This window comes from Canis lupus, chromosome 29, assembly GCF_003254725.2.
Source record: "Canis lupus dingo isolate Sandy chromosome 29, ASM325472v2, whole genome shotgun sequence".
Classification (NCBI taxonomy): domain Eukaryota; kingdom Metazoa; phylum Chordata; class Mammalia; order Carnivora; family Canidae; genus Canis; species Canis lupus.
The window spans coordinates 9,414,843-9,432,179 of record NC_064271.1 but is presented as its reverse complement, the minus strand read 5'-3'; the positions used below and the strand labels follow the sequence as shown (position 1 = coordinate 9,432,179).

At 35.9% G+C, this 17,337-nt stretch overlaps 1 protein-coding gene across 1 annotated transcript in view; it reads right to left on the bottom strand.

The window, feature by feature from the left end:
* Positions 1-314: 314 nt before the first annotated feature.
* The window catches only part of UBXN2B (UBX domain protein 2B), a 29,311-nt gene continuing 12,288 nt past the window's right edge, over positions 315-17,337 (bottom strand). The window contains exons 4-8 of the mRNA XM_025477794.3: positions 15,725-15,808; positions 14,809-14,918; positions 11,390-11,527; positions 5,022-5,183; positions 315-4,609 (exon numbers count right to left, since the gene is read on the bottom strand). Of these exons, the coding sequence (XP_025333579.1) occupies positions 4,447-4,609; positions 5,022-5,183; positions 11,390-11,527; positions 14,809-14,918; positions 15,725-15,808 (657 nt within the window). The 3' untranslated portion in view covers positions 315-4,446. The remainder of the gene's footprint in view (positions 4,610-5,021; positions 5,184-11,389; positions 11,528-14,808; positions 14,919-15,724; positions 15,809-17,337) is intronic.

Sequence of the window (17,337 nt, the reverse complement as noted above, 5' to 3'; positions counted from 1 at the left end):
TTAAATATGATTATATTGCTATCCATCCCAACATAATAACCGTGCTTGTGGACACACACATTCTCTCTCACACACATATGCACTGGGGCTACTTTTACAAATCATTTCCTTGGAGTTAAAAGATCCTTTCCCTTAAAACTGTATAGAGGATTACAGAAAGTATTTCTTAGCCATTATTACAACATTGGACACAAATAAGATGTATTAATTTGTATCATTGATCAGAGGGAAAAACTCTATAAGGGGAAAATAATGACTTACTTTATCAACAACACGTTGTGACACGGTTTTCAGAAATCCACTGCGACAAAAAGTTAAGAAAAATTCGCACCTTTATTTTGGTGGAATGAAAACAGAAACAGTAACGGAAAATTGAGAAAACATTGCTACAATTCAGTTCTTCTCTGTCAATCAAAAAGATGCACCACAAGAAATTAAACCACAGGGAATGTTATTCATGCTCTACAATAATCCATTAAGTCACTCAAATAAAACTAATTAAGGAAATTTTGAAAAGGATTTTCAATGACTTTCAGTGAAAACATTCTTTATTGGTAAACCAGACACTTGAAATTTTTTGATTACATATGTCATGCAAAACAACTGACCTCACACATGGCTCTCTACCTGCCCATTGTGACATAATTCCTTGGGGATGACTATAAACTTTATAAGTTACGGTGACTGCAATAGTAAAAAAGAATTCAGGAAAACAACTCCAATGAAGCAAAACACTGTGTAGTACATGTGAAAGTATTATTCTGAATGTTTAATTATCCCTCCTAATGTGAATCTCTACCTTTTGGAAGACTATCATATACAAAAATGGCAGTTGCTTTTGTACGTGCATCTATGGGCACTCCATCTAAATGATAAAAAGAAACTACAGTCATAACATTTCAAACACTTTTACAGGGTTTGGTTAATCCCCTCACCCCATTTTGTTAATCCAAAATAGGGCAATGCCCTCTTATTTAAAATGTTCATTTGTTTCGATAGAGTATTTCCTAAGGAAGATGGTTTTGCTCCTATGAAAATGTAGTTTATTCCTGGTAACATTCTGAACTGCTATTTATATATTCTCCAAGTTGTTGACTGGTGGAGAGGAGCATGGCTTCCTGTTCTAAGATTTAGGAATAATCTTCTCACTCTGCATTGTGACACTGAGAACCAGTTTCTCTGTGGTGGTGAGGTCCAACACTTCTATCCTGTGGTAGTTCTGATAGCACTTGACAGTAGGAAAACCTTGACCACAGGTCACCTCCTTGAAATAAATGGAGCTCCCAGAGAAAGCTGAATTCCAAATCTCCTTATTGGCACATTCAAGTTAAGTGGCAGTGAACAGGCATAGTAGACTTTCCCAGATACCTGGATGTGGGGCGCTGCTGAACACCTGAAAAGGAGGGCTTAGCTTTGGAATGAGACAGTGGGTAGACGGCTGGAAGAATTTTTAGGAGCATGACAGAAAGAGGCAGGATTGCTTTGAACACTGTTAGCAGATTTATGGATGTTAATGCTGGTGAGGGCTGAAGGAAGGTAAAGAGCATGGTAGAGAGCACCTAAATTGCCATGGAGATGATATAAATTGTCCTAAACAGAGTGTTAGAAGAAAAAAGGACATTAAAGGGGCTGCTAAGAGGGCTTGGTAGGAAATGAGTAACATGCTTTGGAAAGTGAAGGAAAAGAGACTGTGGTTATATAGTGGTGTCTGCAGTTACGTGGAAACAGAAGTTGTAAGGGATAAATTTAAGACATTTGGTTGAAGCGACTTCTAAGCAAAGTGTGCAAGGTGTGCCCTGCTCTCTTCTTGCTGGTCAGAATACAATGTGAGTGGAGATAGATAAATTGAGTGAAGAACTGTTAAATATAAAGAAAACAGGACCCGATGACTTGGAAGTTCTTAGCTTACCCAGCTGACAGAAGACATTACAGTTAAGGAATTCACTGTCAGGGAACCAGCTCAAGAGTAGGGTACAGTCATACAACCCTCTGTTAATACCTGGGGAAGGCCTGAATTTTCCATCACACCACAAGTTCTTTGAAGGCATTAAGGGTGGGACTCATAGATCCTCTCAGCCTTCTCAGAAAAAGCCAAAAATAGAGATGGGACTACCTAGGAATGCTTTGTGCAGGGGCCTCCAGTCTAAAGAACTGAATCCTCCCAACAGGCACACAAGATCCACGAAATTCTGGAGAATGTTATGCCACACACTGCTACCCTAAATTGAAAAAGATGGTGGTGGTATGAAACCAACGATGGCCGGACTTCCCACAATTCCACAGGTAAGAAACAAGCTGAGAAAACTACTCAGCTGCAAACAGGTGCTACCTTTCATGAAAAAGGGAAGAGGACTCTGAGAGGACATCAAAAGCCTAGAATAGTTCCCAGGATTTGACATGTAATAGAGTGTGCGTGGCTCCTATATAAATCTTGGCACACGTGGCTCCTCTTCTCATTCCGCTTTGTTTGAAAAGGAATGTCCTATCTATATTTGGGAACAGATAACTGGTTTTCTAAGTTCAGAGTTACACAGATGGAGAGAAACGGTGTCCCAGGAATCATACCAAGACCCTCACTTATACTTGATTTAGATGATTTAAATGAGGTTTAGGATTTTTGAGCTGGTGAATTTCAGGTAAGATGTTGCACTTTGATGTTATAATTGGTTGATACTTCTAGATGGGGTGGCTTTATGCAGAATCGATGTGAATCCTTGGGGCAGGTGTGGACTGTGGTAGTCAGAATGACCTCCAAAATATTCATGGTCTCATTACCATACCTAGGTAATGTAGGTATGGTAATGGCTTCCTATGTAAATAAGAAAAGGATTTTGCCAGTGTGATTAAGTATTTAGAGATGAGATTTTTCTGGTAATTATTCTAGGAAAACCAAATATAATCACAAGGATCCTTCTAAGAAGAAGGCAAGAGAAATAAAGTTGGTAGTAAAAGATGTCAAGACAGAAGCAGAGATTGGAGAGATACAGCTACAGTGAAGAGATGCTAACAGCCTTGGAAGAGGCAAAGAACAGACTCACCTCTGCAGCCTCCAGAGGGAATCTGTGATATGTCACTTTGCCTAGTAAAGGGGACTTTAAAGATGCAGCCAAGGTTGCTACAGACCTTGTGATGTGGAGATAATCCTGAATTACCTGGTGGGCCCAATCACGAGTCCTTAAAAGCAGAGAACTTTTCCTGGCTGTTGTCAAAGAGATGTAATGGCAGAGAAGAGTACTGGCTTGGAGGATGGGAGAAGGGGGCCCCTAGGAGCTGGACACACAAGGAAATGATTCCCCTCTAGAGCCTCTCAAAAGGACCAGAGCCTTGTCAATATTTATCTTAGTGAGACCCATGTTGGACCTCCAACCTATAGAATTACAAAATAATAAATTTGTACTATTTTAAGCCACTAAGTTTGTAGTAATTTGTTACAGCAGCCACAGAAAACAAACTAGGAGTGTTGACCAAAGATGAAATGGTATCTGGGAGGAAGAAAAAGTCGTTCTATCATTCCTGATATAGCCTACCTCATTCAGGAAATACCTGGCTTTGGCAGAAATGCAAATATTTTTGCTGGTAATCCTTTAGGCCCAGTCTGGTTGACAGAATTTACATTTCTGAAGTTGTACACTCATTTTGCCCTGGAGTAGAATACATTCTGGGTTGAACACTTAGAACAGTGTCCAGTATATACAGTGGGTCCCTTAGAAAAATGTGTTGAATAAATAAATGAATGTGATCAAGGCAGACTCTGGGAGAGACTGTAATTACTCTATTTTAAAGTGCTATTTAAGAGATCTTCTCAAGAACTGCTGACCTTTCTGTCTGTGTTTCTGGTTTATGATGGTCATAGTTCTGTAAAATACAAGGCCAAACTGTATTTTTTGACACTAGTAATAGAGCTAAATCAGTAAGTATAAAGGACACGTACGGAAGGACACGTACAGATGGACGCATACAATCTTAATAGAAGGAAATTATCCGATCAACATATTTCAAAATCAGAATACAGATACTTTTCAATATAATCACAGCAAAAATTTCAATTTGATCAGAGGATTTCTTGATAGCTGTTGATCAACGCACCATCAAGAAACTTTAGTGCAAATTTTACCAAATGCATTTATCAAAATGGGGTTTTGTTCATTTTCTCTGCAAACAAATGTTGTTACATTAACCCAGAGCATGTAACAAATTGGTTTGCCTGAATATTTACAAGCTATCAACATAAACCAGCCCTGCAACTAAAAACTCAAACATTTATCTCAAAATCTACTCCTGGCCCAAATTCATCTATACTAAGGCTGGAAGACAGGATAAGAATAAAACCAAAATTTATCTGTATAAATAATAAAAAATAGTTTGTTTTCTTAATGCTATAAGTATTTTCCTTATTATTATGGCACATTATCTTCCCTACATGCTACTGCATGGATAGGAGCCGTATTATTTTAGTTGCTGAAGTATCACAGTGTTAAGAATATCTGCTTCTTGTAGTGTCAGGCTTTCATCTGTTAGCTCTTTATTTGGAAATGAAGTCACAAGAATAAAGTCAAGAGTCGCAAATTCAGGACGGGACTGTATAATAAAGTTCCGGACATCCAGGATCCTGAAAGAAACAAGGTGAAAATAATTTGTGATACAAAAATGTTATTTTCATGTAAGCTTTTAGTTAAAATTAGTGATATAAATCATACAATTCTAATCCTTATTTAAATGTACTGTAATTTTTAAAAATTTACGTTATTTAAATGGATGGATTTATCTTGGATTATAGATACAATCGAGCATTACTCTTGGAGTGTAGCTAATTATTTACCTTTTCTGTAAAGAAACAATCTTTAGGTGAGTTATGCATAAAATAGATGTCAACAATGTTATTATATTAAAAGTGCAGATCCTATTCTTTTCAGAGTATAAAATATCTTAGCAGCAGATGACCTAGAAAAAATCCCCAGCAGCATGTCACATAGTTTTATAAAGATAAGAAACCCTGTGTGAAAAACCACAAATGAGCTTACCTGTGTGTACTATTGAATCTTTGTATCAAACGACTCCCATCTGCTAATCTGATTTGAATTTTTGTTGTTGGCACAGAATCATCAATAAGAACAACCGCATTAAATATTGACTTATCCTCCTCTTCTGGAGATGAAGGTGTACTGACTATTTCAGGGGTAAGGCTAAGAAAGAAGAACTGAAAAATTAGAACATGAATCTGAATACACAAGAATAACCATGACATCCATGGCTGAGTCTCAAGTGTTCCTGCCTGTGACTTCCTTACTTCTTTCAAAGGAAACATGGCTTCTTTTGAGTCTCCCATATTTCTTTCAACTTCTTTCAATATATTAAAATTATTTTGTATCCTATGATTCAAGTTTTGTTTATCCAATCTCTTTCAAAAGCCTAACTTTGTATTCTTTTCTCCCTTTTCCCTTTGAAATTCCATGAGGCTGTTAGCACAACAGTCTTCACTCAAAAGTCTGAGCAACTCTGAGTTAATGTCAAAGAATGACAATGAGTACAGACAGACTTGATTTCAAATCCCAGCTATGTCAACTGCATAGACTTGAGGAAGTAAATTAATCTCTCTGAATCCCAGTTTTATCATGTATAAAATGGGGGGTGGAGGGAGACAACTATACAATGTTATGTAGGTTTGTTATACCAGTAAGTCCCATAGTGCCTAGGACAGTGTTTCAACAGGTACCAACTAGTTTTGTACATATCATCAGCACTAAATTATTAGCTTAAATTTATCTAATATTACTTAGAAACACCTGATTTAAGTAGTTACTCCTTTATGAAAAAGAAGTAATTTCTAAGTGCTAGTGAGGAATGAAATTTTATATATGGTGATAGATTTACTTGTGTTACTTATTTTTTAAAAGGTTTTATTTATTTATTTTTTTAGAAAGAGAAAATGTGTATGTGCAAGTCGGAGAGGGAAGGGACAAGCCAGTTCTACACTGAGCACAGAGCCCGATGCGGGGCTTGACCCCAGGACCCTGAGATCATGACCTGAGCTGAAATCAAGAATCGGACACACACTCAACTGACTAAGACACCCAGGTGCCCTGCCCCCATGGTGATAGATTTATAATAAAACTTATTTGATGGGACATCTTACCATTGGAACTTGATTACTAAGGACCTTAGTACTGCTTTTTTAGTGCCTTCTAATGCTATCAGGATGACCCATCACTGTAAGCTGAAAGTCATTTATGTAAAAAATAAAGTGTTCTTTTGGTTAAGGAATTAAAACAAATTTAGCCAAATTCTTTATAGATATCAACTCTTAATCTTCTTTATCTAAAGAGATTATTTAATAGTCTTAATGTTTATCTTCTCAAGTACTAAGATTCAGATGGTATCTCATAAATTATTTTCTTTTGAAAAAAATAAGTATATATTTATTAGTATAAAAGTTCCAGGAGCATTTTGATTCTGCTTTAGCTCATCCTGATTCTTATTCCCATCCAAAGATTCTCAAAATATACAGTGAAGTGGTAAAATTAAATGGTACTTATTCCTAACACTTCCCCTTTCTTTAGCTATTTCCTGACATAAATTTTATATTATTTAAAAGATCTTATTTGAGAGAGAGAGAGAGAGAGAGAGAGAGAGAGAAAGAGCACGCACACAAGCAAACATGAGCAGGGGAAAGAGCAGGAGGCAGAGGGAGAAGCAGGCTTACCACTGGGCAGGGAGCCTGATGCAGGGCTCCATCCAAGGAACCTTAATATCATGACCTGAGCTGAAGGCAGATGCTTAACTGAGCCACCCAAGCTCCCCTCCTGACATATTTTAGAATGGATTTCAGAATATATACGATAAAGACATGAAAAAAAGAAAATGGTAATTTGTAATCACTGATCAGGTATTATTAAGGAATTTTCTTTCAAGTTTGGAACTGAGGACTTCACCACCAAGTTGGTTCACTGTGTCAAGAGTCCAGCGTCCCTTACATACTGAGAGGTACAAAATCCAAAGGGATGGTACACTGAATGCAAAGGGCTTCTCCTCTCTTCCTCTACCTCACCAATAACTAGGTATATACATTATTATTACTATTACTATTATTATTATTATCACTACCACCATCACAGCCATCACTGCATTTGTTAATTTAAGTCACGATGTGAAGGAGGGAGCAATTGCTGAATAGTTAACAACAATGGATTCAGGAGCCTGACTCCAGGATTTTTCTGATTCTACAACGTATTAGATGTGTGACCCTGGGCAAGTCACTAAATAGTTTCCTCACATGCAAAACAGATACCAGCAGCACAGCAGTAAATATTAAGTTAATGAGGACATATAAGCATTTCAAACAGTGCTTTTACACAGTCGACACTTCTTAAAAGGCAGCTACTAGCATCATGATTCCTACCCTAACAACTAGGGAGGGAAAAGTTTTCTTTGTGGATAGATGAGAAAGGCCACGTTCATCTTTGGTTCTTTTCAGGATAAAAGTTCCTCAGACCCCTATTTCTGTACTTTACTGCTTTCTGTTTAAAATAGATTCTGATCAGATAAGCTTCTCAAAATACAAAAAGAAAATACCAGGTAGGGAAACTAAGTAAGGAAAGCTCTTCATGCATTTCTTTATGTGTATATGTCAAAATGAAATTATATGCATCATAATATTTGAGAACAGGAATGGATTTTCAAGATAGTTTAGGCCAACCATATCATTTTATAGGAAAAAAAAAGAGTCGGAGAGATTGAAAGACATGCTCACAGCCACAGAATTAGGTAGCTGAGAAGGCTGGTCAGTGAGGTATAAAAACACATTTAAAAAAATTAGAGTAACTTTACTAGTTAGCCTTCAGAGTTTTACCTGCTTATGACTTAACAGTTTTTCCTTATCATTCAACTGATAAAATATAATGACATTTTCAGTATATTGTTTGTATGATTCAAGTATTACATTAAAAAGAGGCAAGTTAACTAATAAAATAAACTTTCTAGGCAAACTGGAAGAAAGGATGTAGGTTGGTTGTAAGAGGAATGAGTCCCTTGGTCAGGAAAAGAAACTTCTTCTAACTTAAGAGAGGGCAATAAGGATGGATTTAATAAACTTGGAAGCTAAGAGGAATATATTAAGCTCATTCATTGTCAGGCTCCATTTTCTTGTGGAAGCAAAAAAAAAAAAAAAGGAAAGAAAAAAAAGTCTACTGAGATGACTGAGATGAGAGCAGGGAACATCTGGGATCAGTGGACAGTGGGAGGAGAGGTGCCCGCCCAGCATGGGGGTGTGAACATCCCCACCAGTACTGAACTGCAGAGGAGCAGACAAATCCAATGGTTGAACAGGAAAGCTGGGATAAGAAAATGAAAAGGCAGGAAGGAAAGGGTCATTAGACTTTAGAACAGAGAGCTCCTAAGGGTCCAGGGATCAAGATGAAGTCAAAACTCAGGTTGAGAGGCCAGAATCGGTGAGTGGCAAATGGAATCTTTCAGACTGCACAGTATGAAAAACAGACAGTAACTGCGTAGGTAGAGAGGTTTGCTTCCAATCACGATCTGTGTCACCATATGCACGAGCTCAAAAGCCTCCAGCAACTATCTACTTGTTAGCTCTGCTTATCAAAAATGATTCTGTGATATTCTAGGTCTGTTGGGCTCTGCTCCAGCTCACTAAACTGATTCTTAAGCAGTTGCACAGTTTATTCTGTCATGGTAAATTTGCAAGTGTTACAGCTATGATTTGCTTGCTCCTATAATACTACATGAAGGAACTGGGTAATATTTTTATTGCATTTAGGTTTACCCCACAATAATTTATAATATAGTAAAAAAATTAAGTTAGTTTTCATCTATGTAATGTTATGTTTGCAATAAGACTGCCAACTATGGAAGACAATGGAATTATTTCCATTTGTTTCGTTTGCTTCTTTTTAATTATTTCTCTGTTCGGTAGTTGCTTGGAACTCTTGGGAAATGAACCATCTCAGAAAGTGATTTTCTGAATACATGAAGATTAACTGTTAGAACTTTTATATTTTAACAGATTTCTTAATGGAAAGCCTTCTAAAATGTTCTATACAATTCTTCACTTTCTTAGAACATATATTCGACTGTTCAACATTCCAATTCATGTGCACCACAGAGGCTCACACCACATTAATCTAGTGTAATTTCCTATACAGAAGCTGAAAATTCTAAAGACTACATTTCTCAGACTCCCTTGCAGCTAGGATTTTATATGATTCCACCTTCTACTGAGCAATAAATACACACTTGTGTGGTAAACGTAAGCACTGTGAAGTGAAAGTTATGCAGCTCTTCTGGATACCAAGGTGTTGGAGGTATTTGATTCTTCTACAGAGGTCATGATGGAATGTTCTAGTGTCTGGTCCCCAGCTTCATGGGCACTGAGCAGCTGATGGGGACACAGGACATGTTCTTTCTAGATAGTTTTGTTGTTTGTTTCTTCTAGGAAAGTTTGATCTGCTAGCTCCAGAAATGCTATAAACTATCCAGGGCTCTGTCAGAAGCCCCTTCTTAAATTACTGAGTAGATTTCGTTTTCTATAATCAAAAACCCTAACCAATACAGCTAATGATTAACAGCCCAGCATTCTCACCACTTAGTTTTGTCACTCTCCTCCATCATTGCCTCTTTCACGGGAGTCATTTTCTCTAGCTATTTGACTTACGAGAAAGGCCAGTCTTTGTAAGATATGAAAATGAGATAATATCCTTATTTTCAGGAGTTGAAATTGTCAACCGTAATCACTGGCTCTATTCAGCTATCTTCCATTTATGGTACTTTTTTCAATTTCAGTTCTAGATTTACTGTTCTGCTAATCAAGATGTACAGTCTAACGTTCATTCTTGGTCATGTATTTAAATAAGAAGGAAAATATGTATAAAGCAGAGACATGGCTGCGTCTTTTACCTGTGTTCTAATTAAAAATCATAATCTCAATAAACATTAAGACATGAAGTGCTAGGGGTGTGTCTGAGTGGCTCAGCTGGTTAAGCGCCCGCCTTCAGCTTAGGTCATGATCTCAGGGTTCTGGAATTGAGCCTCGATGCCCCTTGTAGGGAATCTGCTCTTCCCTCTCCATCTATCCTTCCCCCTGCTTGTACATGCACTCTCTCTCTCTCTCTCAAATAAATAAAATCTTAAAAAAAAAAAAAAAAAGAAATGAGAAGTGCTAGAAAATATTTTTAAAAATATATCTGGAGGTTATAGTTATAAAAACAAAAGAGAGGAAGAAAGAACAATCAGGACAAATCTGACCTGTGTTGGTAGTAAGGAGAGATGAGGGAGAAAATTTCCAAGTAGACCTGTGAGTGGGCACTGAAGGATTTGGGTCCTAAGAAAAGCCAGGGTGACACGTGTTCCTGTATTCTCTACATGCCTCAGAAATCAGTCTCTATCAGGAGAAAAGGATACAGAAAGGGACACTTGAGGTATGAAAGACAAGTGTAAAGAACTGACATGAATTCTTCCCTATTTTTAGAAATGCAAGGGGAATGGAGAACCACTGTACACAAGCCAAGTGAAGAGAAGTTGGAAGGCAAGGAATCACACAAAAAAGAATAAAGGATACACAAAAGGGTATACTAGAAACATGGCCAATACTCCAATTTCACATGTCACTTATAGTAATATGCAGACATATAATACAGGGTAACTTTTCCCAACAAATTTCATGAGATTTATGAAAATTCTTTGAAGGTACAGCTTTTATACAGGAGTCCACTTATATTATACAATGCACATTGGTTTCTGAACTGTAATCAGCAAAGTCCTAGGGGATCTTTTAGAAACATCTCTGAGGCAATTCCTTCCTTCTACAATAGAAGCTCCAGTTTTGTTAAGTGTTTTATGTGCTGGTTTTCCCTAACTTGAAGGCAGACATGCTTACAGCTGTGATCTAATAAGATACCTACTGTTCAACCTAATCAAGAACCCTTTACAATTTCCTCTTTTGAGCTCATGTACTCAGAATGAGGTAGGATGGTACAATGGTAAAAAGCAGACTTGAGTCATAGTGTGGGTCTGAATCCCAGAAAGTAACCACTTCCTAGCTCAATCTCCTTGGGCATACTATTGCATAAGCAAATGAGGTCACCATAGGTTCTGTATCCAAGAGTTGTAAAGATTAAGTGAGTTAATATGTATTAAAGTGCTTAGGGGCCAGGAATGTAGTAATTGCCATCTAAGTATTAGCTACTAATATTATCACTAGACTATCACTAATATAATCATTAGCTACTAATATCATCACTAATACCTAATTCCATCAGTAAGGTCTTCACAGTTCATGCTTTAGTTTTTACTTTCTAGGTCATTTTGCTGTTTTGATTCTCAAAGGAAAGTCATACTGAACAAAAACAAGTATCTTTCTCATTTTTCAGCATTTTACCTTCCAAGTTTTTGTCCTTCTCCACTAAAAGCCTTGAACCTCAATCTAGGTTTTATGTATTCTTGATCCTGGTGGTCCTCCATATCCAAATTCACATGGCCACCATGAACCAGTCGCTGAAGTTCCAGGGGAATCTCTCTTTTAAAAAGGGAAAAAGGTTTTAGTTAACTCAAAAAAAATTAATCCACACTGACATTACTATAATCAAGTTGTGAGTTATCCTGGAAATATTTTCTTCTTCAAGTTGCATCATATTATAGAACCTTCAGCTTTGCTTTGCTTTTTCAAAATTGTTTTGTTTATTTAGGGTCTTCTGTGGTTCTATATAAATTTTAGGGTTGTTTGTTGTAGTTCTGTGAAAAATGCTGTTGGTACTTTGATAGGGATTGCATTAAATCTGTAGATTGATTGTTCTGGGTAGTATAGACATTTTAACAATATTTGTTCTTCCAATTCATGAGCATGGAATGTCCTTCCATTTCTTTGTGTCATCTGAGATATTACCTCACCTTTGTCAGAATGGCTAAAATAAAAAATACAACAGATACATGTTGGTGAGGATCCGGAGAAAATGGAACCTTCTTGCACTGTTGGTGGGAATGCAAAATAGTGCAGCCACTCAGGAAAACAGTAGGAAGGTTCCTCAAAAAGTTAAAAATAGAGGTACCGTATGATCCAGCAATTACACTACTGAATATTTACACAAAGAATACAGGAACACTAAAGCAAAGGATATACACAGCATCATTTACAATAGCTGAAATATGGAAGGAGCCCAAGTGTCCACTGACTGCTGAAGATGTGAGATACAACACACACACACACACACACACACACACACACACACACAGGAATATTATTCAGCCATAAAAAAGAAATGAAGTCTTGCCATTTGCAATGACATGGATGGAGCCAGAGGGTATAATACTAAGCAAAATAAGTCAGTCAGAGAAAGACAAGTACCATATGATTTTACTCATATGCAGAATTTGAGAAACAAAATAAAAGCAAATGAACAAAAAAAAGGACAAACCAAGAAACAGACTCTTAACTATAGAAAACAAACTGAAGGTTATTTCAGGGATGGAGTGGGGGAATGGGTTAAAAAGGGGAGGTGATTAAGGAGTGTAGTTGTCCTGATGAGCACTGGGTGATATACAGAATTATTGAATCACTATATTGTATACCTGAAATGAATATAACACTGTATGTTAACTATACTGGAATTAAAATTTTAAAACAAGTTGCATCACCTCATTCCCAGTGATTCTCAATATAGGGACTTTTTGTTGTCACAGTGATCTTGGAGTGCTTCTAACATTTAGAAACCCAAATTGCAAGACAGTAATTTATACCTAAATAAGCACTAGAAAATTCCTATGAAGACATAATAGTTAATGAAGATATTTATTTCTAAAATCTTTGGAAGAAGTTTTAAAAATTGATGTATTTGATTGTTATGTGGTTCGTGACTGCTGTTGTTCAGGGTCAGGATCCAGATACGAGATGCACTCTTCTATAGGGATTCATCTTGCCTAATCAAGTCTTGTCTTGGGTCCCACAGAACCACTGAATGCCCTGCTAGAGATTTGCATGAATGAGGACACTGTAGTGTCTGAGCCTAAAACTTAAAGCTTAAGGTCTGTCTTACAAAGAAGAAAAAAGGACTTTCTTTTGGTGGGGGGAGCATTGTATTAATACACTTTGAAATTTTCAGGAATACCTGTACCATATAAACCAAGAGAAGACTGTGTTTTGTTTGGAACTTTATCAAGTCCCTGACTACAAAGCCACTGCTAGTAATTATGCTGCCAACCGCACATACTTCATTATTCTGTTTTTATGTTTGTCACATTTTCTTGAGAAGTGCTAGACTGCACATAGGTGCAAACTATCTGACTACTTTTATTATGTCTTCTGGTGTGGTCAAATAAAAGCATTTATAAACTGAAATATATACAATTTTATGATATTTTATTTCAATATATTTAAGATAAATATTATATCTTTTGGGGGAAATAATATGTAGGGACAGATTATATTATCTATGGAGTCATTCTTTGAGGACAGTGAAGACAGTATTACAAAATAGAAGACAGCGATTTAATAGTTGACAACCACTATCTGACATCAGTCATGTCTTCAAGGACTCTTTTCTAAAACTGTTGTTGATCATAATTTGTACTTCAGGACATGATTAAAAAAAAAAAAATACCCTCTTTTAGGACATCATGACTGCTTGAACGTTAGCCCACGAAGTTTTTGGCTTATTTTCAATTAAGAATAAATGAGTTTTGATCTACATTATAGTACATTCATCATCAGTATGTTATCTTCCAACATCTTTGAAATAAGCATCAATTTCAACAACAATGTTGATCTTCCCTTAGCAGATGAACATTCCCTTACTTACACGTTCCTAGCTCTTTCTAGTGACTTCAGGTTTCCATGTCCACAGCACTGACTCAAATTATTATTTCCTTGTATTTATCACCACTATATACTACCTCCTTGGACAGCTCCCCACCTTTCTCAATGACTTTGGCATACTGTTTACAGTATTTCTTGCCATTTTTTGGTGTCCTGACATTATTTTGTAGAATTCAAATTCAAATTTCATGCTAGTGTTCTAAAGATATCGTTCCTTTAGAGGTCCTTGACTCCCTCTATGCCAGTGAGTTTCACCTCCACTCCACTTCAGCCACTCTCCTTGGACATATTTGTATCACTTGGAAAAGCCCCACCTTTAATTCCTGAATGGAGTATAACCTCCTACTTAGTCTCTTCACTGTGACTTAAATCTCCTAGTTCATCACCAACCTTTTGTGCTTGGTTGTATTTCTATTTAGGAATGATCACATTGTCAGCCAGTGAAAGAATGATGCAGAAAAGCTTTTATAATCATAGCAAAATCACTTGATTCTTCATCCTTTAGCAAGAGCTTAGTGAGCTATGATATTCTTTAGATCGGTCAGAGCACTGTATATCTGGTTTACTTTCACAAATTGTAACTTCAAACTAACTTTTTAAATCTTCTACCAGCAGAAATGCCACTTTAAAAGATTTCTAATATAAGTTGCTGAATTTCAGGCAAACATGCAATGAGAGCCATCCTGTTAACAGTAAGCAGGACAGTGGCTTAGTAGGATGGGCAGCTACAGGCTAATCAATTGTACTGATTTATTATATTGAGATGTTTCTTCTTGGAACGGGGACCACAGCTTGACCACATCTTGAAAGTGACCAATGTCTATTGCCCCTTCCCACCAAATTAAGAACCAGAGACTTATGGATAGCAATATATCCTTTTAGATACTTAAAAATACCCTTCCCCCTATTTACATAATATATTCTAGTACCTTAAAAATAAAAAAGTTCCACCCTCAGTAACAAATAGAATACAGGTAAATATATCTTACCCTCTTTTAACAGACTCCAGAAATTGAGCATTTGGTGGGTCATTATAAGGTCTCAGTTCTCCGTCATCTAAACTGAAACCATTACTCCATAGTTTAAGCAAAATCTGAACCTTTTGAACATAGGAAAAAAGATAAAAGAAATACAAGAATCCATTTGCATCAAATAATTTTAAGCTTCAAATGCGGTTTCACAACATATTAAACCACCTACTTTATTTCAAATATGGAGTTATTCATTCTATTCTTTAGTTACTGTTAAAGATGTAAATGAACGCATGAGTATTTGCTTGGCAGATTTGTATGTAACTTAACAAAGTGACAATGGCTGAAATGCCAAAGGTCTCACAGCTAGATCCTGGCCTTGATGTACAATTAGTCTGGGTCACTGAGAAAATGAAAGCGATTAGAGTGTCCAGCTGTTACTCCACATCCGCTTTTCTCCGTCATCTGTACCTATATTCTTGTCTGCTGCACAGGGCTTAAATATTTATGTCAAGGGGCAAGACAGAACTTTCAGTGACCCTATAGGGCTAAAGTACACATGTTTAAATGAAATTATAACTCCAAATTTTAAAAGCCAAATCCAAATAATGACTTTAGGGATTTCCCTGTTTATAACCTAGCTAATTCTCTATTAATGACATTATACTATTTATAATAATTACTGTATGTATATAAAGCTCATTTTGACAATGAATCCTATCTTTTTTCAACATATAGAAAATATTTACCATCTAAGTACAAGGCATAATTGAGACACAATATAAAATTTGAGACTAAAAGCTTACACATTAGTCTTAAAATCCAGGTTTCAAAAATAACAGAAATTATATTCATATTACCAATTTTTAACTTTAAAAACAGTAGTCACTAGAGGCAAATATCTGCAACTTTTCATTTTGGTTACTGTACCTACATCTTGCAGTTGATTTTCTCCATAGATGTATTCAGACCGCTTACAAAAGGAATTACCCAATCTGTATCCTCCACCTGTAAATGACTAAAATACATAGCAAATGAGCTAAAAATTCACTATGGTTTATCAGGAAAAATGTTATGGTAATGTGCGATATATATTTCAAAACTAGATCAGCTATAATTAGCCAAACCAGTTTATACTTTCCAGGAAAATTTTATATTAAAATGAAGGTTTTATGTTACTGAGAGGTATATACTTAAGTAAGAAATTATATTTCTTCCCATAAAACATTAGTGACTCAGAAGTTGAAATAATTTAGGCCAATCTTAACTTAAAAAATACATTTATGTACTGAAATATATATTTTCAAGTATAAACAGATTTAAAAAGGCTACCACTAGTATTTTATGATGTCTTCTAATAAAAATTATGCTTAAATCTTATTTCACAAAGTAAATAAAAGTTTCACAATGTAAAAGGAAGAATTTTATAAATGGGTATAAACTACCCTGAGGAAAGGCTCCATAATTACTTTTTAAAGCTGCTTTTATTCAACTGTAATAATCAACTATGATTATACTTTTTGTTTTACCATATTGATCACAAGGTCTTCTATTTCTCAGGTGTAGGATAGCTTATGAGGTAAAAATGCCATTCCTTTTAATCACTGTGCATATCATAAATGAGCTTTTAATGATCATACTGCTTTCTTTTCTATAGACTAAATATATCAACTAACTATATAAATTCCACATTTTTCTTACAGAATCAGAGAAGCTGCAAGAACGCAAATCACCCCAGACTTAATTGAAAGAGTTGTAAGCGGTTAGTCAATAACAAAATGAAAACTAAGATTTATGTTTCATTTAGAATAGTGACTCTTAGCAATGGTTCTCAAGAGTGGATTATCAGACAGGCTTTTTCAGAAGATACATGCTTAGGTATATCAGAAACCTATTGAACCAGAGGCCATATGATAGTTTAGAAATCCTCCCCAAATGATTCTGACAAGGGAACTCAGGTTGAGAAATGCTAATTTTAAGAATATTATGACAATTATACACAAAAAGACACTTGATGTCTTTATGTCTTCTTCAATATACCAGTACTATGTCAGCTGATATAATTATAAAAGCTGTGTAAAAGATGTATACAAATTTCTGAAGGCACAAAAGCAACTGGAGAAAGGTGAGCTTGTTCAACTAATGTAGCAACTGGACACCCATAAACAGAAAAACAAACCTTGTTGTAAACCTCATGTAAAATTAACTCAAAATGGGTCACAAGTTTAAGTGTAAAATGTAAACTATAAAACTTTTCTAGATGACATTTAGAGGCCTACATTTAGAGGAAGAGTTCTCAGATAAGAGACCAAAAGAATAACCTAAAGAAAAAAAAGATAAATTGGACTTTATCAAAATAAAAGACTTTTGCTCTGTGACAAACCCTGGTAAGAGGATGAAGAGACAAGCTACAATCTAGAAGAAAATATTTGCAATCCATATATTTGATAAAAGCCTCAAAACTAATAAAATACATAAAGAATTCTCAAAACTCAAACAGTAACAATCCTATTTGAAAATAGGCCAAAGTCATTTTACTGAAAGGGA